At 29.8% G+C, this 27,455-nt stretch overlaps 1 protein-coding gene across 1 annotated transcript; it reads right to left on the minus strand.

Moving 5' to 3' along the window:
• Positions 1 to 4,519: 4,519 nt before the first annotated feature.
• On the minus strand, positions 4,520 to 6,343 carry LOC118051687 (GDSL esterase/lipase At1g29660). Its single transcript, XM_035062416.2, has 5 exons — positions 6,009 to 6,343; positions 5,779 to 5,903; positions 5,420 to 5,662; positions 5,060 to 5,312; positions 4,520 to 4,986 (listed from the first exon to the last, which is right to left on the minus strand). Exons 1-5 carry the CDS (start codon positions 6,259 to 6,261, stop codon positions 4,724 to 4,726), a joined length of 1,137 nt encoding a protein of 378 aa, XP_034918307.1. The 5' UTR covers positions 6,262 to 6,343; the 3' UTR covers positions 4,520 to 4,723.
• Between the last annotated feature and the right edge of the window lie 21,112 nt (positions 6,344 to 27,455).

Below are 27,455 nucleotides of genomic sequence, written 5' to 3' on the forward strand. Positions count from 1 at the left end.
TTTTTATCTTAAATAATTGACACAAGAAATTTATAGAAACAATAAAGTAATTTTTTGAAAACAAATTAGTTTAGATGTCAATAATATGTGTTAAAACCTAATTATAAAAGAGGCATTGTTTTTATTTTTTTTTAAAATGATGTAGATCTAAAGACAAATAACTTACTAGTTTGCCATTAATTTAATGTGTGATGGCGATAACTACTATGTTAGATGACAATAATTTTACCGAGGGTTATGATGTAAAAGATGGGTGGCTTTTCTGAAGTAGTTGATATCTCTGCATGGTAGTGAAACTTTTTATTTTCTATTGGAAAAAAATTATTTTGTGATACTGAATTAGCCCTTTTACTCCAAATCTAGAAGATTATGTCATTTAAATAAGGGTTTAGAAATTGAGTTTTGTTATCATATACGAATGGACTGATCGTATTATTTCAAGGACGATCAATTTAATTTGATAATTGAATATACTATAAGGCTGAACCGAAAGGACTGTTGGCAGTAAGAAAAATAGTATATGATTGAATTATTTTGGATTCTTGAGCATAATGAAGCAATTCGGTTTTAAACCTTCGGCTACCATAAGTACTGCGGACTTGCAGGCATGTGGCGGAGGTGTAAGAGCCGTTCGAAGAAAAGCACCTTGTGTGCTCAATTTCATATCATTGGTATGAAAAACGTTCCAGAAAATGAAAAAAATTAGGCAATTATCATACAAATTAAATAAAAAATAATGAATTAATATAACATCAATTTTTTTTATATATAATATAACACATTTTTAAACATCATTGTTGATAAAAATAATATATAATTAATATCATATTTTTGAAACATGATATCAATTTAATTAAAATTTTATCATCAATAATTTAACTTTAATAAAAAAAAATTAATTAAATTCTTGTCATTTTTTATTATATAATAAAGTATATTTATTGAATTCAGTCTTAATAGTTTAAGTTTAATAAACATAGCATAGCATGACTGAAAAACATGAAAGGATATCACTCTAATTAATATTTGAAAGGCATGCATTTTTTATTCGCATAGACCACTCCCCTTTTATTTCACAAGCCTCAACTTTTCTCGAGTAGAAGTTTCGATTTATGAGGTCATTAAACAACATCTAACCAAGGTTGTCAATTCCGTTCCGTTCTGTTCGGAATGGCCGAAACATTCCATATCAATTCAAAAAACAGAACAAAACGGAACAAATTTCATCTCATTTTAAATCTCGGTCCGTTCCGGATTTTTCGGCTAAATTCCGCTCGAAACGTTCCGGTTTCATTCCACATGTTCCGTTCCGCTCTTGAAAAACCATTGAATCAAATTGAACCTTGCTTAATTTCATTAATTAAACCACCCGATTATAAAAAGCTATTTTTCATTACTATTTTCAATAGAAATGATATTAATAATAATATTGAAAATTATTATTACTATTTTCATTAACAATGATATTAATTTTTTAAAATTAGATTTATTACTAATGTATATGGTTTATATTCATGTTGTTTTTTTTTTTCATTTTTATACTTTGTAGGAATTTGAGCAAAACAATGGATGCTTTAGATTTCATTAGCCACTTGATAACATTGACCTAACTTTATATTAAAAATATTTTTGTTAAAACATTTTACTTTCATAATATTTTGATATTTTGTTTAAGTTAAATTACTTTAAGTTAAAGATCTATTTAATCTTGACTATTTAGAAATATTTTAAATTTTGAACTTATATTTGTTTGACATTGTGCTTGTATTGCATAATTTATAATTAATTTATCTTGAATTTAAATTATGTTTGTTGAATATATATATATATATATATATATATATATATATATGAACAGTACAACCTCGAAACGGCATGCCGAAATACTCCGAAACTGAAACATTTTATTTTAATTGAAAAAACGAAACACTCACCGAAACGAAATTGACAACCTTGCATCCAACACCTCATTAACCAATGTAATTATTCATTAAGGTGTGGTTTGACCACCTAATTTTGAATTTCTAAAGTCAACAATCCTAAAGAAATTGTTTGTTCTCTTTTTTTTTTTAATTAGTTATTTTTTAAATTCAAATCTAAGGACTAGGATCCAGGAAATTTTATTCATCAATTTTATTTCCCTGCATGTTTTCCACATTTCAAGTATTATTATTATACTTTACATATTCAAGCATTCTGAATTAGGTTATCTTAATAATGAATAGGTATTTATTCTTTGTTATAAAATTGAACACTCTTACAGGGTGTTTATTTTGCATAATATTTTATATAAAAAAATATTTTCCTGGTTTTCCAATAATTATTTTTCATAAAATATTTCATGGTTAACTTTTAAATTTAGTTCATGTGTTGTAAATATTTTCAGCTTATGAGGTTTTTTAAAATATTTTATAGATAACAATTAAAATATCATGTAATAACACCATTATTATCATGTGACCTCTACCAACCTCTTACCCTTATCCTTACACTAGCCATCAATACTGCTACGAGTGTGTTTGTTTTTTATATAGTTTTTGTGGTTGTGATTTTTAAAAAAATAAGTTTTTTTAAAATATATATATAATTAGACATGATTAGTTGTATTTAGATACGTGTTTGGTAAAAATTATGGTTAAGATGTATGTGCAACAAAAAAACATATATAAAATGTTTGGATGTTGTTGCTTTTTAAAAGTGTTTTTTTACTTGGAAATGCATCAAAATAATCTGAAAATACAAAAAAAATTAAGTAAAGAAAAAAAAAACTTCAAATTTTGAAAAAAAAATGCTTTTGAAACGCAAAAAACAAACATAATTTTACAAAACTCGGTTAAAAAAACATGTAAAAAATGCTTCACAAAAACTGTGTTTCAAACTCAATTTTTTGATGGCCCCCACAATATAAAATATAATTTGGTGTATTACCAAACAACTAACTATGTTTTTTACTCCGCAAACACAAAAACTAAGACTAAACAAACACACCCTTACAACTATTGCTATCATTATTTTATCACCTAAATATATCATTATCATTTTACTACCACTATATTTTTGTCACATCATTATTTATAAAAAAATATTATGAAAATACTATCCATATAAAATGTTTTATATGTAAAATATTTTATATTGGCAAAAACAATTCTCTCTTCTATCAAAAATTAAAAGTCACAATTACATAACTACATTGATAAAAAAAAATTCACAATTGCAAATTTAATTTATATTAACTACTTGGATAAATGATTTTTTTCATATATAATTCAAATAAATTAAAACACCAAGTTACCAGAACAGCAGTAACAAGATGAAAACAGTGCACACGTAGAAAAAAAAAATGATAAAATACATGAAAAGAGAACCAACATTAAAACACCAAGAGCCTTTCTATTTGCAACCAATTCAGCTTGATTTGAATACATTACTCGGATCATGATTGAAAATAGTTATTTCACAATACAAATTCCAAAACTAATTTTTCATTTAATTATATGTAATTAAAAAGTATTTTTTTTTAAGGGATTTAGATTTTGAAGAAGAAAATATATTTTTTAAATTGAAGTCCCCATTCCTTATTTATAATCTTTTTTTTATGAAAAAGATCTTTTTATTAATTATATTATTTTTTAAATAAAAGTCAAAGTAATTAAAATAAATATTCATAACAATCTCAATACTTTAAGAAGGGAAAAAATTATTTCTTGGGGAAAAACTTTCATTTCCTTATTGTTTTTTTCTTACAAAAACATGTCGTTTTAGGAGCATATTTTTTAAAATAATAACTTATTTTAATCTAAAGAGCAAGTTTCAAAAAAAAAAAAAAAAACTCATGTCTTCATTGAATATTCATATACAATTTTTTTACAGTATTGTGCATATTACTCTCATAAATAATTATTAACAAAGTTATTACAAATGTAACTATAAAAAGCTATCATTTTATTTAAAAAAAAAATATGGCATAATCAGAATTTTTTTTAAATATCATTGTAAATAATAATTTAAAGCAAATTTTTTTAAATAAAAACAAAAGTATTTCTTGGCTCAGAAGGTCAGGCTAGCATGGCATTTTTTCTTTTAAATTAAAAAAAAAAAAAAAACTTTAAGAATTCATCGATAACATTGCTACTGCTGAACCAACTGTCATTTGCACAGCATGATGGCCAACACTTTTAAGTTTCTCCTAACCTGTATAGTATCCTTGTATCTGAGCTACCACGTCTTGCTTGACTGCGTTCAAACACACTGTATATAAGGCGTTCACATATACAAAGGAAAAAATAATTCTTTTGGTTTATGTACTTACATATGTATCCTTCTTTTGATTTCAATGGCAAGTGTATCTCCGAATAGACTTCCATACGTTAAGAATAAATCTCTCTATGAATGGATTTTATGTGTGATATCCACATGATTAAGGAATTAAGTAATTGTTATTGTCTTCTTGAGGCGAATTCCCTTCTAGCAGGCATCATTATGAATTCATTAATTAAAATCATAACAACTTTCGGAATGCGTAAATGCAAATTTTATTGGAATTATATTGTGCAAGGCTATTGAAAGACAGTAAATATGTCTTTCAATTGTTCTTACAGGCACAATATCTTATTCTCTGACTTGTGCAAGGCTATTGAAAGACAGTAAATATGTCTTTCAATTGTTCTTACAGTCACAATATCTTATTCTCTGACTGCTTATTAGACAATCGTCTTCTCCATCAGAGCTGGGCATGGTTGATATCGTAAACATCAGAATCATCAAACTTCAGCTTAACTAGTTCGCTGATATCATATGGATAGGCGTCCTTTGGTGACTGACGTTTATATGCTCTTTTTCCGAAGGCCCAAGCTTTAGCTTCAGTAAAATGGGCTCCATCCCAGTACACGTAGTCACTCCTGTTGCTACATGGGAAGGAGAGAGATTTACATGGGACTGAACCAGATTCTACCTCGCAACAGCTCTCACGGGTATATGTAAAACCTGCAAGCAAGAAAAAGTAATATTGGTAGGAGTAACAAAAAAGTAGTCCTCAACCGAGAGAGGGGATTCGTACCTGTATTTGTCTGATCATCAGAATCAATTTCATAAGAGTTTATGTAGGTAAACACAGCATCAGAATGCCTATTATTAAGTTTTCTGAGCAGTTCTTGAAGCTTGTGGTTGAAAATTTGAACATCATCATTGAGCCTGTATGCACATGAAGATGCATCTAGCTCATTGGGATGTTTTTGTATGTTGGACGGCATACATCCTACCCGAATAAGTCCGAACACAGCTATCTTTCTTGCTCCTGAGCAATACAGTTTCTGGCAGCAAGAGAAAAAAAAAACGGAATGAAGTGGGGGTCTTTGTTAGTTTCCAATCGCGTCAAACATTATTTGTTGTTTTACAAGAGACATTAAGTAGGGCTAACCTCCAGCTGAGTTTCGTAAGTTTCAATGAGAAGTTGAGCAAATTCTTCAGGAGTATATAACTGGCTGCTATTGTAGCCGTCCAAGAAATAATTGTTGAGGTAGTCGTTATGACCCATATCAGAAACATAGATGCATTGGCTCAAGTACTTCCTAGCAACTTCCTCGCTTCCCAAGATCTTGGCAACTCGTGAAACCGTGATATTGTGATTATATAACTGAATATTCATGGTAAATAGTTCTCCCTTCACATACACAAAAGAATCATATGAATAGTAATTAGCGTTGCCAAAGCATACAAGATTCATAGTACTGAATAGTATAAGGTTTTAGCTATGAGAGGCATATGATCAGCAATCACCGTAAGATAGCCAGTTAAATCAAGGATGCCAGCTCCATTCGATCCATAATTTACACCATCTAGGAAATTGGTGCAACTTCCGATACCAAAGTCCGAAATGTAACTGTCGAAACCTAATTGTTCAGCTGAAACAAAAAACAAGCTAGTGAGAACATGTATATTTTCTTTTAAAGAAAACTAAAACACTATATTTAATTTTGTAATACAAGGGAGGAGAGCAAACTGCAGACCAATGGTGTCAGCTATGTTGAGACCATTGCTGCACCTTCCTGAAGCCCCAGTATCAAAGTCTATCCCATAAGGAAGGTAATTAACTTTAGCTGGAGTGTTAAGGTAGTTATTGTTTCCGTTATCAAAGAGAGAATCTCCAAAGACGAAGTAGCAAGGAACTTGAGGTACGGCCTTTCCATAAGTCCAGTGTTGCCAGTTTGACACCAGCAACACCGCGGACAGCACCCACAATGCCTTAAGCCCACTTTCCATTGACAAATAAAATGAAAGAAGGAAACAGAAACAATAAATATAGAAAGAAGAAGTGCGTAGCTAGGGATGAGTGCTTTGAAGTAGAACGAACCAGGCCAATTTATAGAGTGGAGATCTAGCAATCAACTTGTAAGCCACCTGTTCTACGGCAAGCCACCTGTTTTTTTGCAATCTAATTATTTACTTGCTTTAATAATTTTTTCAATCTATTGTAAGCCACCTTATAGATCTGATAGTACTTATCATGTCTCCTTAGACTTGTCACTTGCAGTATTTATTTACCTTTATTTTTGGGAGTTTGCTTTCTCCTTCAAATTGATCAAATATCTCTATATTTAATATTAAATGAGTACTCTTTATTCTCTGTACCTGCTTTAATAATTTTCGCTTCTTTGATAGTAGCCTTACGAGCTCTTTTCAAATTTCTTAATGTAGTAATTTCAAACCATTTTTCCTTTTTTAGTTCTATGACAAGTATAAGTTATTGTTTTTTTTTTTCAAACTTTTCTTCAAAGTTAGAATTGGTAATTGAATAGGCAATTACACTTTCTTCAAATAGCCAACTAGGTATATCCCTTTATGTGGTTTTTTTTGTTTATTTTGTAAAAATATATTTATATCAGGTAACATCATCTATAATAATGTAAATATCTGAATACCTGATTTTAAAAATGTTTTCTAAAGGTTCAAATATATCACTTTCAAAATTAACTTAATACCTTCTTGTTTTGCTATGGTTATAGTGCATTTTGTTTAGAAAGTCTTAAAATGAATGTCATAACTTCTATGCACTCACTAGGATCTTTGACTATCCTAGCCAAAATAGTTAGTGTTACTTATGGTTTTGTTCTATAAAGGGGTTCGTGAAAATAACCCCCCATCTCTTTCTGCTTATTAATGGAGTTAGATGGTAGTACAGAGGAACTAATGAGAGGTAGCTTCACAAAAGGATTAGCAACATCATTATCATACTAATTAGTGTGTTTGGCGATATGTTCCCTTGTTGGTTGGTTATGCTTTTTTAAAAACTATTTAAAATTAATTATCTTGATTTTCTATAAATTGGTTGCAACTTATCAATCTACTTAGAATATGAAATGATTATATGAAGGTATGGTTGTGTATCCAACTTCTAAACCCATCTATCTTAAGTTTTGGGCTAATTATATGACTATTGAGTTTACCTTATTGAAAGGTAGCTTATAGGGGATTAAACAACCTTTTTAAAGGTTGTGGTGGCTATAGATAAAATTCTTAAACAATGTACGCTTCGAGGGTAAGCCATACTTCATAAGTAATCATGTCCAAATTGGGTTAAGCTTGTTGTGGTGCCTTGTGTGTAGGAATGTAATATTCAAAATGAGTTTGAGAATTTTTAAATATTCCTATTGGAGTTCTTATTATTGCAGAATATCCTAAGACTTAACCTTAGGTGACCAAATAAACAACGTGCCCAATTGACTCTTTCTTAGTTCATTTAAATTTTATTGGCTATGACTTGTATGGTTTTGCTGACTACCATAATATTATTATGATAAGTTGTATTAATTGTATTTACCATACAAACCAAATAGTCCTCAAATCAATGTTAGATATGTTTAAAATATGATAAAAGGTTTTTCCTTTAAGATTGCCCTCAAATAGGTGTTAAATAGATTTGATTAAGTGATTCTTTCTTTTTCTTCTCTAATTGATATTGCAGTCCACCACCACCTAATAAAAGAGATAGGGATGAAGGCTTTTTCATTGCTATTGTATACTATTGTTGCTATAAGAAAAGATTGCTGACATAGATATTTGATTTCTTACTTTACATGATCAATCATTTTTTAGTTATTTTTCTTAGAGGCTAATGGTTTAAATACAAACTTGATTAATAATTGATGTTTAACTAAACTTTTTGTCTAGATATGGCATCTCATCAAAGTTCTAAGTGAAACAATCCTTTTAAGTATGCAATAATGATACTATAAATTCATGATGATTATTAAAAAAATTCCTACTTATATAGGCTGGTTTAAGGTTATCTTTGGTTCTTATGTTGACTTTAATTAATGGATCCTAAACCTTAGTCTTTCTATCATCCATCTCTGATGGTGCCAAATAAAGATTTGTTATATCAGGCATTGTAGTTGATCGAACATCTTCGCTTAATTTTGTTAAACAAATTATGTTTCTATACTTGATCTTGTTATAGGCCTTTATATAGGTAAATATATCATTGTCTCTCATTTAATCTCGTGTTTCAAATTATTGTCAAACATTTTCTAATTGTAAAGAACTTGGCGTAGAAAAATTGATTGTTTGTCAGCTTATTCAGAAATTTTCTTACTCATTAAAAGATTGGTTGTTAGTCACCTATATGGTAGATGCCTATGAACTAGACTAGACCAACATTGTTCTTGTAGAGCTATATTTGTGCTATATTGAATTCACCATAAATAACTTGTTAATAGCTTTGATGATCTTAATGGATCCATTTAGTAGCCCATATATCAATGTTTGATTTAATAAGGATGACATACATATATTAATATGTACCCCATCTTGCCCAAGTAAGGCTTTATAGCTTCTATTTGTTTTGACTAGAAAGACTTTATATAGAACTTGGACCAAACTGCTAAATCCACTTGCATCATCCAATAAAGTATCATTTACTCTACCGATAAAATCTAACATTACTACTTTAAAAGGAAATATGACAATATTATTGTGACTAATATTTTTTATCAATGTCAAAACTATGGAATTATATGGAGCATTATACCATTATCAACTAACACCATTTGTACTAGTACTCCATTAAAACTAGTTATTATTTACAAGAGCTTAATGTACCAACTTATAGCCCTTATTTTCTTAAAGAATGACAAGCTTAATCCCTACTTGATTATAGGTGATAACTAGTTGATCTATATAATTTTTACCTTCTCTTCCATACTATCTCAATAGCCATTATCAAGATTATCGCACGTCACCCGCGTGACTTCGGCGGTGATTTTTTTTGTTATGCATTTGCTTGATTCGTTCGTTGGGAGTCATCACCTGGTATTTCATTAAGGGCTACTAAGAAACCCGAGTGTGCTAGTCTTGTCAAAGATTCATGGGTAAGGGACTGGTTGTAGTTAGGGAAGGTAATAGCACCCCTAATGCACCCTACCTAAGGTAAGCTGCTTCGTGGCTTTGATGTATTAAAGTTTTAAAATTTTTGATTTTTCATCAAATATTAGAAATACGACTTACGTATAAGTTCGTAATTCTTTATCGTGAGCAAATCAAAATATTAAATTCTTTTTTCACCTTTGCAATTTTATCATGCAAAAAAAAAATCCATAGATAAATAAATAAAAATTCAAAACACACACACATTCACTTTTACTATATATTTTTTTCTTGGTTTTTTTTGTTTTTTTGCATCCACATTTACAAAATACAAATTATAAAAACTAAAAACTAAAAAAATATTACATTAAACAATTTGAAAATTACAAAATAACCCAAAACAACCCAGAACAGTGTTAGACCGACTTCTGGAGTTACCGGAATAGTGATGGTGCATTGGCCTCACGCATCGCCGCTAGATGACAGGGGAAACAGGGGGGGCTGGTCTGCTTTCTTCTTCTTTTCCCTCCCCTATTGGCGGTGAGGATCCCAGTCACCTACAAATCCATGAAAACGCAACAAATGAAAGTTAATTTTAGTTTTTTCTTTCCTTTGTTTTCAGATCTGCTTCTCTCTTGGTTTCGCCTTCTTCTCCATTTTAGGCAGCCGACTTTAAGGTCAAGGCGTCTGTGGCTGTGGTGCTTAGACTGCTTCTAGAGGTCAGTGAGACGACGTTGTTACGATTGAAGGTGAAAATCACGAGTCTGTGGTTGTTGAAGTTGTGGTGGAGATGGGAACAACTGTTGAGCAGGGAAGCTAAGATGTGGTTGCCAGTCTATACTAATGAGGGAAGATCCATTATGGTTGACGGTGAGGGAAGAGACAATGATATATGGTCTAGAAGGCGGCGTCCTCAGTGGTAAAGAAGAGCAACAAGGAAATAAGGGGAGGATAAGATGTAGGCGGCCTCTATGGTCGGTTGGTTCTCTGTAGGGGGGAAGGTTGAGAGAGGAGAGGATGTTGGCTTTGTGAGATGGGAGGCTGTGTTTGGGAGAAGACGCTGGAGGTGAGGGCTTTGTGTTGATGATTGTTAAGAGGGAGATCAAATGTCGTTGGGCAAGGGGGGAGTGGCCTGTTGGCTAAGGGAGAAGGAACGGTTGGGGATGGTAGTAGGCTAATGGAGAGTGGGAGGAAGAGGATGATGAGCAGCGAATTCGGAGAGAAAACCAAAACCATGGGGGGCGGCTCTTTTGTTAGAGATAGGTTTAGGTTTAAGTTTAGGGTTGTGTTTTTTTTATGTGTTTTTTCTTTCAAAATTGCCCCCTCCCACCTTTTTGTGTGTGTTGAAGGCTACTATATATAGGTAAAATATTGTTTGGGCCTCAAAATTGGTCCCTCAAGTTTCATTTTTTATAAATTTGACTTTTCTTATTTTTTTGTATTTTTTTAAAAACAAGCAATATCAACGTCGATCAAAGAGGAAAATTAATGATTTTAAAAATGATGCGTGAAAAGTCAAACGTGTTCGAAAGATTTGTAAAAAATAGAAATTATTTTTTTAGACGACGTTGAAATTGCTTAAAACGATGCAAATATATTTTTTTGGATTTTTGTTGTTTTTGTTTTGCTATTTTTGGATTTTCCAAAAATTTTATCAAAAAGATGGGTCAAAATTTGGGTAACAACATATGCCCACTCTTTACAATGCTTACGAAGCAAAACTCCTCAATGTTTTGCATAGTAAGCTTTGTAAAGAAAAACTTGTCTTCTTATCTTCCTAACTTGCTCAACAGCCACTCATCTAAAGACCTTACTTTTTTTTTTGTTTCTTTCTCTCTTCATTCTCTTTTCTTCCTCTTCTTTCTTTCTTTCTTTCTTTCTTTCTCTTTGTTTTTTCTCTTTTTTTTTATTAACCTAAAATCCCATCTAGCGACCTCCTTTAACCAAAACCAAAGAATGTGTGTAGCTCGGTCAACCTGAAATTCCATCTGGCTATTCCCTTTAACCAAAGCTACCTAAGATCCCATCTAGCGACCTTCTTTAACTAAAACAAAAGAGCATATGTAGCTCAGTCAACTTGAAATCTCATCTTGCGATTCCCTTTAACCAAAGCTACCCGAGATCCCATTTGGCGACCTCCTTTAACAAAAACCAAAGAATATGTGTAGCTTAGTTAACCTGAAATCCCATCTAGCAATTCCCTTTAACCAAAGCTACCTGAGATCCCATCTGGCGACCTCATTTAACTAAAACCAAATAATGTGTGTAGCTTAGTCAACCTAAAATCCCATCTGGTGATTCCCTTTAACCAAAGAAAGTGAGGGCTCAAAGGCGCACTCGAAATGAGGTAGGGTTAGAAAACAGACTACCTAAAAGGTGATGATGAAACACCGATCTAACATTGTTGACAACCATGTATTATGATCAATATGCATGTACACGTATCTAAGAAATATAGTTCCCCATTTCTTTATGGTGTCTTTTTTTCCTCAAAAGTTGAAGTGTTGATAGTAAACATTGATGGTTTTGTCCCTCTTACTTACTTAAGTCATATCCTGTGATCTTGACCTTTAGGACGGACTTGATATCATCATACTTCTTTTTCCTCCACCCATGATCTCAAGGGTTGTCAATTTTTCCCAACACTTTTCTTAGGAAGGGAATCCTGGAGCTAGCCCTATCATGCATTTTTTTTATTGCCCCCTAGCTTAATCATGCCCCCAAGTATTCAAATCAGGTTTGGGCATAAAGCTTTGCGAAGAAATGTTTGAGAATGAGTTGTTTTCATGTAGAAATTTTTGGAATTTCAAAGCTATTCCAGACACAAAAATCATTTTGACATCGATTCAAAGCGAACTCATTCTGAAGAAATTCAAGTGATTCCTATTAAGAGGTTTTCAGAAGTGATGAAAACTTCTATATTTTGTTTTTGGTGAACAATGTGAAGTGACACTTGGTTGGTCAAATATGGTTCAAATTTCAATTTGAGGGTTATAGAGAACCGATTTTCAAAGCATTTATTTTATTTGCATGAATAATGATTCAATTCGCAAGAGAAAGCACTGCCTATCGATCCAAATCGCTTGCCTTTGATTAGAAAAGGCTTGATTAGGCACATAATGTAGGCTTGGGCTATTGGTTATGAAGAAAAAGGATATTTACAAGCTTAAAAAATGTTTAAGGGATTTCAAGACTTAGGATCACTTGTGCTTGTTTCTTGACCATTTGTCTTTTGAATTGTCTTTTCAAAATGGTATATCGTGCCCTTTATTGTTGGGCTTGGGTTCTTTCTCTTTGCTTTTGTTTTCTTCATATGGTTTTGAACATCATCATATTGTTTTTTTTTATGCTCAAATTTTTTTTGATCCTTTGGATTTTTCTTCATGCCCTTTAGATTTGTTCGAGCACCTTTGATGATTGAAAATTTTCTTTTATGCCCTCTAGTGTTGCTTAGGCACTTTCAATCATTGAGGTTTTTTTTTTATTATGTCTCTTGCAGTTGCCCTAAGTGTGAGGTGTGATCCTAGCCAAGGTTATTTTCTCAAGAAAAGCATTAGGCTCAAAAGGGAAACACACCCAAAGATTCTTGGTGTAATGGTTTCATGCTTAAAGGTTATGTTCAATGTGTTATTTGCATGAAATAGCAACAAAAATGAAGGCATGTTATAAGCACATGATCTTATTAACAATAAAGGCTCATTTGACAAGGAAAGTCTTGTGGAATTTTGAGCCAAATTACCAACAAAAACTGGAATAGGTTGAAATAAAATCAAGAAGTTTTATAGGGATGATCAAACAGAGGTAGTTTTTTTTTTTTTTTTTGTAGAACAAGAATAGGCTCCAATATGCACCGGTGGTGTAATTCCCCTTTGACTAGCCTTCCCATAAAAGCTTTTTGCAGAAATGCTGGATTGTGTCAAGGCTCTTGACCACGTTTGCCCCCAATTTCTTCGGGTTGAGTCGTTGTTGGGTTTTGAACAAAGATGTTAGGTCAGTTGGAAGGAACTTCCCTAGAGTTATTTTTCAGTATTTGCTCGAGTAAGCAAAAGGCGAGTCACACTTGTCTTGAAAAACTCCAACTCTTCTTAAAAATAGATGTTATGATGAGCACACACTTCATCTTCCATGTTTTTTTCTCAAAGTTGGTTGTTGTAGACTCGTATTGGACCTATTTTTCATTCTAGTGCATGCATGACAAATGCATGAACATGTAATCTATATGATGAACTTGCCCTTCGAGGGGTGACGATCATTATGTCACCTACAAGTCTTGAGTTCAAGATGCTTCAAGAAGCGTTTGCCCTTATGCAAATAACGATAGCACATACAACCTAAGGACATGTTCTATTCATTATGTGAACATGGGTAGGTTTTCTACCTAGTCTCAAAGGGTCTCATATATGCCTAGTGATGATCTTTGTAAAGACAATATAGGAGCGTTGCGAGAAATGGTTAAGGCATGAATACCCACCATTACCAAGTAGGCACTTAGCTATAAATTGGGTGTTTCACGCACTTGAACCCTGACCAATAGTCTTAGGTAGATCACTAGTTCCCCACCTAACCTAGAAACTTGTGTGTGCTTTTAAAATTAAAACAAGTGATGCATGAAACAATTCTAAAAAATGCATGGAAACAAAAACATTAAAAAAATAGATAAAATTACAAAAAATTAAACACATCAAATACACAAAGCCTAGTCCAATATTGTCAAAAACAATACCTCTCCTTAGTGGAGTCGTTATTCTGTCGCACGTCACCCGCACGACTTCGGTGATGATTTTTTTTGTTATGCATTTGCTTGATTCATTCCTTGGGAGTCGCCACCTAGTATTTCATTGAGGGCTACTAGGAAACCCTGGTGTACTAGTCATGTCAGAGATTCACAGGTAAGGGACTGGTTGTGGTTAGGGAAGGTATTACCACCCCTAACGTACCCTACTTGAGGTAAGCTGCTTCATGGCTTTTATGTATTAAATAAGTTTTAATTTTTTTGTTTTTTCATCGAATATTAGAAATATGACTTACATATAAGTTCATAATTCTTTATTGTGAGCAAATCAAAATATTAAATTCTTCTTTTACCTTTGTAATTTTATCATTGTAAAAAAAAATCCATAGATAAATAAATAAAAATTCAAAACACACACACATTCACTTTTACTATATATTATTTCTTTTCTTTTCTTTTTAATCCATATTTACAAAATAAAAATTATAAAAACTCAAAACTAAATAAATATTACATTAAACAATTTGAAAATTACAAAATAACTCAAAACAACCTGGAACAGTGTCAAGCCGACTTTTGAAGATGCTAGAACAGTGGCGGCGCATGGGCCTTAGCACCACCACCACTAGCGGTGCGTGGATCCACACGTCGCTGATAGATGATAGGGGAAACAGGGGGGCTGCCTTGCTTTTTTCTTCTCTTCCCTCCCCCGCTGGCGGTGAGGACCCAATCACTTGCAAATCCAAGAAAACACAAAAATGGCAGTTTATTTTAGTTTTTTCTTTCCTTTGTTTTCAGATATGCTTCTCTCTTGGTTTTTCCTTCTTCTCCATTTCAAGCGGTTGACTCTGAGGTCAAGGTGTTTGTGGCTTGTGGTGCTTGGACTGCTGCTGGAGGCCGGTGAGGATGGCGCTACTGCGACTAACAATGAAAACCGTGGGTTTGTGCTTGTTGAAGCTACGGTGGAGATGGGAATAGCTATTAAGAAGGGAGGTTGAGATGTGGTTGGCGGTCTGTACTGATGAGGGAATATCTGTTGTGGTCGATGGTGAGGGAAGAGACGGTGATTTGTGGTCTGGAAGGCGGTGTCCTCGATGGCGAAGAAGAGCAACAGGGAAATGAGGGGAGGCTAAGGTATGGGCGGCCTCTATGGTCGAATGGTTCTCTATAGGGGTAGGTTAAAAGAGGAGAGGATGCTGGATTTGTGAGATGGTAGGTTGTGTTTAGGAGAAGACGCTGGAGATAAGGGTTGTGTGTTGATGACTGTCAAGAGGGAGATCAAATGTCGTTGGGCAAGGGGGGAGCGGCCTGTTGGCTAAGGGAGAAGGAACGGTTAGGGATAGCAGTAGGCCAAGGTAGAGTAGGAGGAAGACGATGATGAGTAGCGGCTTCAGAGACAAAACCAAAACCATGGGGAGCGACTCTTTTGTTAGAGATAAGTTTAGGTTTAGGTTTAGGGTTGTGTTTTTTTTCTTTCTTTCTTTCAAAATTACCCCCTCCCTTTTTTGTGTGTTGAAGGCTACTATATATAGGTAAAATATTGTTTGGCCCTCAAAATTGGTCCCTCAAGGTTTTTTTTTGTAAATTTGATTTTTCTTAATTATTTTGTATTTTTTTAAAAATGAGCAATATCAACATCGACTCAAAGAGAAAAATCAATGATTTTAAAAATGATGCATGAAAAGTCGAAGGCTTTCAAAAGACCTATAAAAAATTGAAATTTTTTTTAGACGACGTTGAAAATGCTAAAAATGATGTAAATATATTAAAAACATATTTTTTTTGGATTTTTGTTGTTATTTTTTTTTCTCCCTATTTTTGGATTTTTCAAAAATTTTATCAAAAAGGTGGGTCAAAAATTAGGTAACAACAAAGATAATGCAATTGTCTAGGTTAGGCCTTAAATGAATATGGTAGAGCTAAAACTATATTTCCATCATGGTCACTCATATTTATCTCAAAAAGGATTTATACCATGTCAACTTCCTTTATTGCATCATAATGATTTCTTTATTAGATTAAAATTACAAATTCATTAACTTCCTTTTCTTTATACCATATTTTAGCAAATATAATTTGTGCTTATAATTGCTCGATCATATCTACAAAAGAACTAGTTTTTTATGATCCTAAAACATGTTCTCTTGATATGATATATAGTTTAGCTTCATATTTCCTCACTTATTTGTTTAGATGTTGCATCTTAAAATTGACCATTACACTATATTATTAGTATGCTATAGTGCACGATTAGGCTTAATCCTATCTGGCACTTATTGTGTGTGTGGTTGATCTTTAGCACCATGTGGTAGCAAATATAATAAATGTTTATAATTGTTGATTGTTTACCAAAGAACCAGTCTTTTCTGATCCTCAAACATGTTCTCTTTATGTGTTCTGCAATCTAGCTTCATCGTTCCTCATATGTTTATTTAAATGTTGTTTCCTTTTAAACTAGGTCTTGGTAAGTTAACCTTATTTTTACCTTCTTTCCAAGTATAAGACATGTTGGTGATCACTTGATAATTTTTCATCCTTATTATTTTGTTGGGATGACTTATGTTGTAGCTAATGTTTATATCATTATTTATTAGCAAAAATTTTAGGTCTAAAGGTCTTGGACCTTTATTGCTTGATTTTTTAGCTTTGACCCTAATTGTTCTCCTTTAGTATGAATTGTTCGAATTGCAATGTAAAAATCAATGAAAGCTAGTCTTATTCAATAACAAACCAAATAGTCTTGATTTCAAAGATAGATTAACAAAATTGTATTAATCAATACTTGGTGATGTATTCCCTTATTAAATGGATATTCTACCTAGAAAACTATTTGAAATTAGTTATTTTTATTCTTTTAGGAGTTGAATGTAGCTTATCAATCCATTCAAGATTATGTAAGCCAAGTTATATGTCTAATATTTAACCCCTTTTTACTTAACTATTATTATAATCCAACCTTAGCAACTCTTCTCTTTGCTTGTTGGTCTATAAAAAGTTCTTAAAGTATAGGAATATTGAGATTGTCTTACTAAGAAAAACTTAAAGGGCACTAAACTATCTAAGTATAGGCTAAACTAGTTATAGATAAGATTGTTGGACCATGTAACTAGCCTAAAGGTACCTATTTATTAGGTTAGTGGTACCTTATAGGAGATCATGCTTAAATTAGGTTGAACTTATTGTTGTGCATTTTGTGTGGGCATGTGGTACCTAGAAAGTGAGCTAATAACTTCTAAATATTTCTATTAAAGTACTTGTTATCAAAATATACCATTAGACTTGATCCAAGATGATCGATTTTTTTTAGCTCATTATGCATTTGATTAAATAGTTTAGCTATAGCTTGCACAGTCTTAGATATACACACACACACACAGGTTCTAATAAAATGATGTACCTTCAAACTAGTTATGATAATCTGATCATGTTATCAAACTTCTAAAATGGATAACCATGAGTTTGTTTTAAAGGTATATAATCAATAGTATACCTGGTAAAGAAAATGACATTGAAAAAGATAGTAGTATTGTGGACTATACAAAGACAATGTTGTTTTATCTAGTTACAGTAATTTAATGATATAGAAAATTAGATAATGAAGAGCCATTATGTTGTGCATGTTATTAAGACTACTTAATTGGCCTATGTGTTTGAGTTATGCTTGAACTTTTTATGGTCAGGGAAATGACCTCTATAAGTTGCATGGAGTGATTGATCATCAATCATTATATTTTTTTATATGAGTACTACTTTGTTAATCGATTCAATAATCTAACTATGATAAAAGAAAAAATATTGGTTTCATCAGGCATGTTAATATGTTGATCAATCAAATGATTTTTTTCATTTATATATTACCTGTTATTCATTCATTTTTTCAAATGAGGAGAAACTATACTAAAGAACTTAATCTTGAATAACAATACGTAAAAAATTTACAAATCAAATGGAATGTGCATGTTTTTTTTTTTTTTTTTTTAATATCAGGTTAAGGGATGAAGAGGTGTAATGCCATAAAATCTACAAATTAGGTAAAAAAAAAAAAAAAAAACAATAAGGATAAAAGAATAGCTATAAATTGTCATAAATAATAGAAAGTTATAAATTACATAAGGTTTTTTTTTAATCAAATTATGGAGATCTAAAACAAATCACTTACTAGTTTGACGTACAAGATACAATCAGAAAGATTTTTTTTATTAATAAAAATGCATTAATGCAGTAGAGGAATTTTAATCTTTTTAAAAACAAATCACCAACGAGTACGTTTAAAATCCAATTAAAAAAAGACCTAGACTCGTATTCAAAAAACTATATCAGAAATTTTAATATTTTTAAATCTAATTTGTAGGTATGATTCTTCTTTTATATTGTAAATTTTTAACTAAAAAATATTGAAGATTATGTCATTTAAATAAAGGTTATTAATAAAGTTTTAGAAATTGAGTTTTGTTATTCAAAAGAGATAAACTTTTATCGTAATGTTTGATTATTAAATCTTTCAACAATGAGATCTCGTAACGGGATTTGTTTGATTAATTTATGGTAATGAGAAACTCATTTGTGTTTGAATTGAAAGAAAAATCTTCTCTTAAAAAATCCTGATAAAAAAAGTTCAGAGAACTTTATTTATCATCTATGAAAAGACTAGATTTTATCTGGAAGATCATATTTTATCAGTAAAATTAAATATTTTTCTATAACTATTCTCTTGTAACAAATAAATCATATTTTTATTTAACTTTTGTAAAAATAATAATTTATTTTGTATCAATTTAATATTAATAAAACTATTTATATTTTTTTTTAAAGAATAACTAGTCCTATTAACTGTAAATAATTATATGAATATTGTAAATACGTATCATATACTAAAAGTATTATTTCAAGGGCTAGCCATGTCAAGGAATACATCATTTTGATAATTATTATTATAAATAGCTAAAAGAGCTCAGTCTTTTACTGTGGACTGCACTGTGCAGTCCATAGTTATTATAAATAGCTAAAAGAGCTCAGTCTTTTACTGTGGACTGCACTGTGCAGTCCATAGTAAAAGACGAGCTGCCATTTTTGTTTTTTTTTTTTTTACTTTTTGCTTTTTGTTAGGTTGTTTTTTCTTTATTTTTCTGACTCCTTAAACACTGATTCTTTAGGTGGTTTTTTTTTTAATTGTATTATTTTTTTTAACTATTTTTTTATGTCTTTTGGGATTTTTTTTGCTTTTTTCTTTCTTTTTTTTTCTTTTAACAAATTTTTTTTATTAATTTAGTTTATTAATGTTAAATTTTTTTATTTAGTTATCAGACTTTTATGACATGTTTTTTGGATTTAACGGGTTAACCTAGTTTGACAAATTAACCTAGAATTTTTTTTTTGCTTTTTATTCTTTTTAATTATTATTTTTTTGTTTATTTTAGTTTGTTAATGTTAAATTTCTTTCTATTTAGTTATTAGACTTTCATGACACATATCCTAGGTTTAACGGGTTAACATGGTTTGACGAGTTAACTCGAAATTTTTTTTCTTTTTAATTAATTTTATTTATTTAGTTCAGTTTGTTAATGTTTATTTTTTTTTTTATTTAGTTACCAGACATTCATGACACAGATCTCGGGTTTAATGGTTAACTTGGTTTGACGAGTTAACCTGAAATTTTTTTTTGGCTTTTTTTTTTCTTTTTAATTATTTTTTTCATTTAGTTTGGTTTGTTAATGTTAAATTTCTATCTATTTAGTTTTTTTTCTTCTTTGAGGTTTTTTTTTCTTTTCTTTTTTATTTTTACTTAATTTTATTTAATTAATTTAGTTTATTAATATTAAATTTTTTTCCAAGTAGTTCTCGGCTGATACCTTTAGTTTTTCTTTTTGTTTTTATGCCTTTGACTATGGATTGCACAGTGCAGACCACAATGAAAAGGCTAATGCCTTTTGTTTTTTTTCTTTTTTAATTAATTTTTTTTTAATTTCAATTATTAATGTTAAATTTTTTTCTATTTAGTTATCAAATTTTTATGACACGAATTCCAGGTTTGACAGGTTAACCTGTTTTGACGAGTTAGCCTAGTTAATTCTAGGTTAACCCAATATTTTTTTTTTCTTTTTTAATTATCAAACTTTCACGATGCGAATTCAAAGTATGACGGGTTAACTTGGTTTGAAGGATTAACCCAATTAATTCATATATTTTTTTCTTTTTCTTCATTAGTTTTTTTCTTCCTGTTGGTTTTTTTCTTTTGTTTTTGTTTCTTTTTAACTAATTTATTTAATTATCACACTTTATGACACGACCTTGCAGCCAGACCCACGTCCAATGCTATTGGATCTGGTATTGCAGTCCAAACACTTTTATGCTAAGGGTTAACCCAAGTTTAATGTTATTATTAATATTATAAATATTACTCTTGGGTCAGGCGTTGCAACCAAACATAAGACTTTTGGGTATAATTTGCAAAAAAAACCTAACACTTTTAGATCTTGGCTTTTTTTTAAAATGCAAAAAATAATTGACCCGTGGCATCGCGTGGAGCATGTAACTAGTACATATACTAAAAATAAATAGTTTTTACTGTAGAAATGACATAGCTGAATTTTGTTTTAGCTTTTCACAGTAGTGGGTACTGTAATGAAATGATGATAAATTGAATTTAAAAAAAAAAAAAAATTTTTTTCTCTAACTTTTTTTATCATTTTATACTTGACATATTTATCATTATTTTTTTTAATCTTCACTTTTTTAAATATTTTTTTTTTTTTTTTTTTTAGAAAAAAAATATTTTGTTCACTCTTTACAATTGAAATATTTATTATTTTACACTTTATCTATTTATGCTATTTATTATTATTATTATTATTATTATTATTATTATTATTATTATTATCATCTTCATTCTTCTATAGTTTTTCCTTTTTTTCTACTTTACATTCTTTTGAAAAATTATTATACAAAGAAGAAATTTTTTTTCAATGTAGAAATTGCAATATTATTCTATTTTTTTTACTACGTTAAAAATGAACTTGAAATCTTACATATTTTTATTAATGTATGTAATTTTCATTATATTTTATATAAATATCAATTTTTTTATTGATAATTATATTTTTTTTTATCTATTATCAAAAAACACATAAATAATACATATACATTAATTCACTTGCATTTAAAATAAATTATTAGCAATGTTAATATTTTATTATATGTAAGTGAATATAAGCATTAATGTTTTTAAGATTTTTATTTATTGGTATAAATAGTTTTTGATTTATTTAATTAAATGCATATACAAATATTTTGATTTATAATTAAAATTTTTATTATAAAAAAACACATTTAAAAAAATTTTATATTACGTTTTTTACTAAAAAAGCTATCCCATTTGTATCAAAACATGAGTAGAGTAGGAGTAAAATAGCTAGTTTATTATAATACTATAAAACCGAACCGAAAGGGAATGGGGGCACACAATCATTTAATATTCTGGTTGGCAGTAGGAAAAATAATAAATGCTACATTATGGCACTTTCTGAAATTGAAACGATTGAATTATTTTGGATTCTTGCGCATGATGAAGTAATTCGCTTTTATTTCTTCATCTACCATAATTACTTGCTGGTCGGGGTAAGAGCCGTGCTCAATTTCATCATTGTTGTTAACAACGTTTGAAGATAAGAGATAAATTGGGCAGACAAATTAGAAAGAAATGACGAATTAACACGGTAAAAAAAAATTATGAAATAATATATTTTAAATACCATGGTTTAGAAATGTTACATATATTTGATATCATGGTATTGAATCAATGTTTTATTGCTGAACTGTAATATCAAGTCATTTTCTTAATGTCTCTGCTTGAGTCAATAGTTACTATTACATCTATATAATATTAATTGCACTAGAGCAGAAATAATTAAATAGTTACTATTACATCTATATAATATTGCATGAACACCCTTTAAAATATAATTAAATGATTCTTTGAATTTTAATTGAAGTTATTTATAAAATATTAGGCATAATATCAATGATATCCTATAAGTTCACACTAAATTTCTTCTACTCCATTCTTTATTGCTAAATGTTTATGTAATATTATACAAATACATGTTCAATCACTAGTAACATGTAAACAAAGAAAATACAATCTCTAATTAAAATTATTTTCTTCAATAATTGCAAAAATCAATGGAAATATCCTATTATTTGCATAAAAAACAACTACAATAAAAAACTTTTCATCATATCATCCCTACAGTATTTGAAACTTTCAATATAATATCTAAATGACCAAAATACTCTAAAATAAAATAAAATAAAAAAGGATCGTTTGTAGGTAGAGTTGAAAGGGATGTTGCTTCACCTAGTACCATCGGGTGAAGAATTGTATGATATGGTCTCACAATACGAGAGCATTGTATTTGGTTTTTATTATGGTAAGAACAAATTTCCTGGTTTTGTTGTGACCGATAATTAGATAAAGCAAAACATTTTTTGAAGCTTTCTTATTAAAAAACTAATCTCATATGCCATAATTTGGATGTCCTGTGTGTGTGTATATATATATATATATATATATATATATATATATAAACATTGTTGAAAATATTTTTACCATGGTGATGGACATTGACAAAGGATAACATGAAAGTTAGAATGAATACTTTTTTTTTTTGTCTAGAGTTGGTTTCTGATGCGTCATGGGTCGCAAATTTTTTTGTTTTATGTGATAACTTTGCTAATAAATCTATATGTGATTATATTATCAACGAAATGACTAAAGAAATATATATTACCGATAATATGTTTTTTATGATATTTTTATTTTTTATTCTATCAATAATTATAGTTTTGATGGAATCAGGCTTTAGACACCAATGGAATATTCCGTCTGTGTTTTGATATTTTATGGTAGTGAATATGTAGTGAAAGCTGCAAAACATTAAAAAATAGTTTTTTTAACTAATTTTTTCATTACTTAACCAAAAAATAATATATTTTCCATGAATAAATAGTAGCTAAAATAAAGTTAACAACAAAAAATAATTACTATTTAAAAAAAAACTTCATAACTAAAACTTCTATTTTCTCGCTTATTTTCATTACCCAATTTGAAAAATTATTTTCAATTTATTTTTTATGAAATATTAAATACAAGAAAGAAATTTATTTTCTTGAAAATCATTTGATGTTCATTCAAAAATGATATTTTTAACATTCTACTTATAGAATGACAATTGAATCAAGCAACTCCATCATTGAGGTGACTAAATTATAAACCAAAAAGAAAAGAAAAGAAAAGAAAAAACAAATAAATAAACACCCTTACCCATGGCTCTTGAATCATTTGTTTTTAAATGTATGAATAATGGTATGTAGTACGCTCGTTGCTCATGATCCATGAAATGCATCTTTGCAAAGACCAAACCATCATTTGTTTATATATTATGTTTTTTATTAATAAAATTATTGGACACGTGATAAAAACAAAAAATCGAGACAAATAACTAGTTTATTATATTACAAAGCTGCACCGAAAGGGAATGTGGTCACCATATCATTTAATATTCTGGTTGGCAGTAGGAAAATAAGTAAATGCTATTGGGACTTTCAGAACTGAAACGATTGAATTAGTTTGGATTCTTCTGCATGATGAATTAATTCAATCTTCAGCTACCATAGTTATTGCAGACTTGCTGGCAGTGTTGTTAAACCATAGTTAAATTGGGCAAACAAATTAAAAAGAAATGATAAATTAACAGGGTAATAAAATTTTTGGTGAAATAGTATATTTTAAATATTATAATATAGAAATGTAATATATATTCGATATTATAGTTTTGAACCGATTTAATTAATATTACATTTTTAAACCGTCATATCAATTTAATATCACAATTAAGAATCATAACATGATTTAAATTTCAGTAGCCATCCCAGTTGTTCTATAAAAATTTACAGTAACAAATTTCCTTTACATCTAAGTCCAACAAAAAATGGTTGTTATGATATTTATTATTTAGTTTTTTAGTCTTACATTTAATTTAGTTAATGATTTTAGAGAGTAAGAAATTTTATATTTTTAACAAAATTTAGGCAAAGTTTTTCTTATTTAGAAACTATACCTAAAATTTTATCCAACTTAAAATTTTCTACAAAGAACCATAATAACCAAAAACAACAAATTATTAAATTTTATATTCACAAGTAGCTTAAGGAATAAAAATATAAACATATTTAATAAACATATAGACATGTGAAATGAATATCAAATACTTAAATAATAGAACATTATAGTAATTGAAGTCTTAAAATATATCAACATAACTCATCTATCTATCTATGTCTATATCGCCTAATGAATGAGCTCGGCTGATCAATAGCACAACTGCATCCTGCTCCTGCTTGAGGAGCCTTGTCCTTTGCAATAACATTATAAAAAATTAATCTCTCTCCAAAGATATCAAGTCCTTTATGGAAAACATTGAACCACTAAGATGAATATGTCTATTCTTTGTTCTTTTTCGTCAATATTATTAAGCATAGATGCAGTCTCTCGACCCTTTCATAGCAACAAACCAACCTAATATTAATAAAATATTAATGTGCGAATGATGTTGAAATCATTTTGGAGCATCTCCTTATGAAGTTTGTGACTAATACATTACCAAATAGATGCAGTATATATGATCTGACATACCAACATAACACATTAAAATTATCACACTAATTCATGCTAACTTAACAAATAATCAACACATTTAAATAAGAATTTAATTGAGAACTCTATAAGACCTCGTCATTAGCATCATCTGGTGGTATGGTAAATGTCTTTTCAATTCATTTAAAAAGTATGCTACCCCTTTAATTTAGAAGAAGGGGGTGCCAATCAAAATGCATGCTTGTGTATCTCAATCTAATTACGCACATTGATAGATATGACTGTCCATTGATAAATAGGAAGTCCAAGAAAAACGATCACGTCTTGTAATGTCGGTTTCATCTCTCCATGCCTAATATGAAATGTGTGTGTCTCACATCTTCATTTCTCTATTAAGGCATGAATCAAGTCGTGGTCTAGCTTAATGTGCTCTAGACAACTAATGTATAAAAAACAACTTGGAATGCATATGATTGAACCCTTTCATGTAGTTTCATTCGCTTAAGTATCTGATAATAAGTCATGGTCTCATGTTATATAACAATTTAAAATGTAATTACATAAATATATAAAACTTGTAATGTTAAGTAATGAAAAAAAAATTAAATTAAATATTCTTATAATCATGGATGAAACATCCTCCAATCAATGTCTTTCCTGCAACGGCAAAACAAAAGTGTTAGCGGGCCTAGTAGACATGTGCTATGACTATGACTCAAACTCTCCATGAAAATATTCATGCTCTCCATGGATGTCATCATCATGCTTTCCGGGAATGTCATAGTCATAATGTGATTGCTCAACATGAGTAGAAGATTTGTCACTTTGTGTACGTAGGATCCTATATAAGAGTACCAGTGTTTAATGTGAAATTAAATAAGTTTACTATGCTTTACAAAAATATCATAATATATTTGACTAAATATTTGTTTTTTCATACATACGTTGTTGATTATAACATATTTTTCTATTATGGCTTGTGTCATTGCATACGCCATACTTATAATGTGCATAACCTTCTCTTTCATTCATCTTGTTGTACAAACGAGTAGACATTCATCGACCACACCTGAATTTTCATCTAGATGAGTCTGCTTCAACTCAAGATCTAGTGTAATAACTCCTTTATAACTCGTCTAGTAATGGATGAAATTACATGTTATATGTTTATTTGTAGCTTTAAACCATGTAATGATCATCAACAAACTATGTAAAGTTTAAGTGATTCTCAGCACAACATGTAAGAATATATGAACATTAACATTAGAATGTTTACAATTTATGACATATTCTATCATTCAATCTGATTGACTCGTTTGAATTCTTTTAGAAAACACATTTTAATAAAGGTCTTGACTTGAAAAACCTATTGCTCAAAGTCGAACAACATTGCAGTATGATCTTTTGATCTATCCCTACTCATTACCAATTCCACTTGAATTGATGAGGGCCAAATTATTCTATATTGAATGAAATCATTTGCTTCACGTTTCCGCTAGACCCTATAACTATTACACTTGTAAAATGTTAACTGCACTAGAGCATATAAACAAACTTACACGAGCACCTTTTAAAAGATAATTAAATGATTCTGAAAAATTAGTTGTCATATTACCATATTAGTGATTGCCATCATAATATAATGCCTATTTTTGTTTTGGTTCATGTTCAAGCCATTCATGATATGCTAAGTCCAACTTACATATTCTTTCATACCACAAATCAAATTTGCACCTTGAAGGTTCATAAAACATCCTCATCATATATTTTTTCATAAATGAGTCTTTAAATTTATAATTGAAGTTGCTAACAAAATATCGGGCACAATATTGATGGTATCCTATAAGTTCACACTAAATTTCTACTACTCCATTCTTTATGGTTATATGTCAATATGATATTATAGAAATACATATTCTATCACCAGTAACATGTCTCTGTAAACAAAGCAAAAACAATTCCAATTAGAACTATTTTTTTAACAATTGCAAAAGCCAATGAGAATATTCTATTATTTGCATCAAAAGCAATTGCAATCAATAACTTCTCATCATATTGCCAATACAAATATATGCCATCAACGCTAATAAGTGGTCTACAGTACTTGAAACTATCAATACAAACTCTAAATGACCAAAAGACTCTTGATTAGTAATTAAAAGTGTATTTTTATTGAAGTTTTATATCATCATATTGCACTTAAAGTATCATTAAATTCCCTAACTTAAGCATGTTTTATAATAACAAGTCTGATAATATAAGATACCTTTAATTTATGGTAAATGATCATTTTAAATACAGATGTATCCTATAACTTAAAGGATTGATGTGATTAGCTATTGAAATTAAGAAGACAAAGAAAGGGCTAAGAGAAGAGATGCTGGTTCAATTTAAACTGAAACACCATTCAATTATTGGATCATCTTTGTCATAACCCAATTCTGGGTTATTCCCGCAAAATAAATTCCCCCAAAATAAAATAATAATAATAATAATAATAAAGACAAAAAAAAATAATAAAGGCTGGCAACATGGAGAAAGTATGCTGGGAAATCAAATTGCAATTTTTGGAGGAGATTCAAGACCTATTGGCGCCCCATTGTGCCCAAAATTAGAGAAAAAAAAATGCAAATTCAAGGTTAAATTAAATGATTATTGGACAAATTTGCATAAGAATTAAGTCCAATAACATAATTAAATTTTTAATAG

The sequence above is a fragment of the Populus alba genome, chromosome 18, assembly GCF_005239225.2.
Source record: "Populus alba chromosome 18, ASM523922v2, whole genome shotgun sequence".
NCBI lineage: Eukaryota > Viridiplantae > Streptophyta > Magnoliopsida > Malpighiales > Salicaceae > Populus > Populus alba.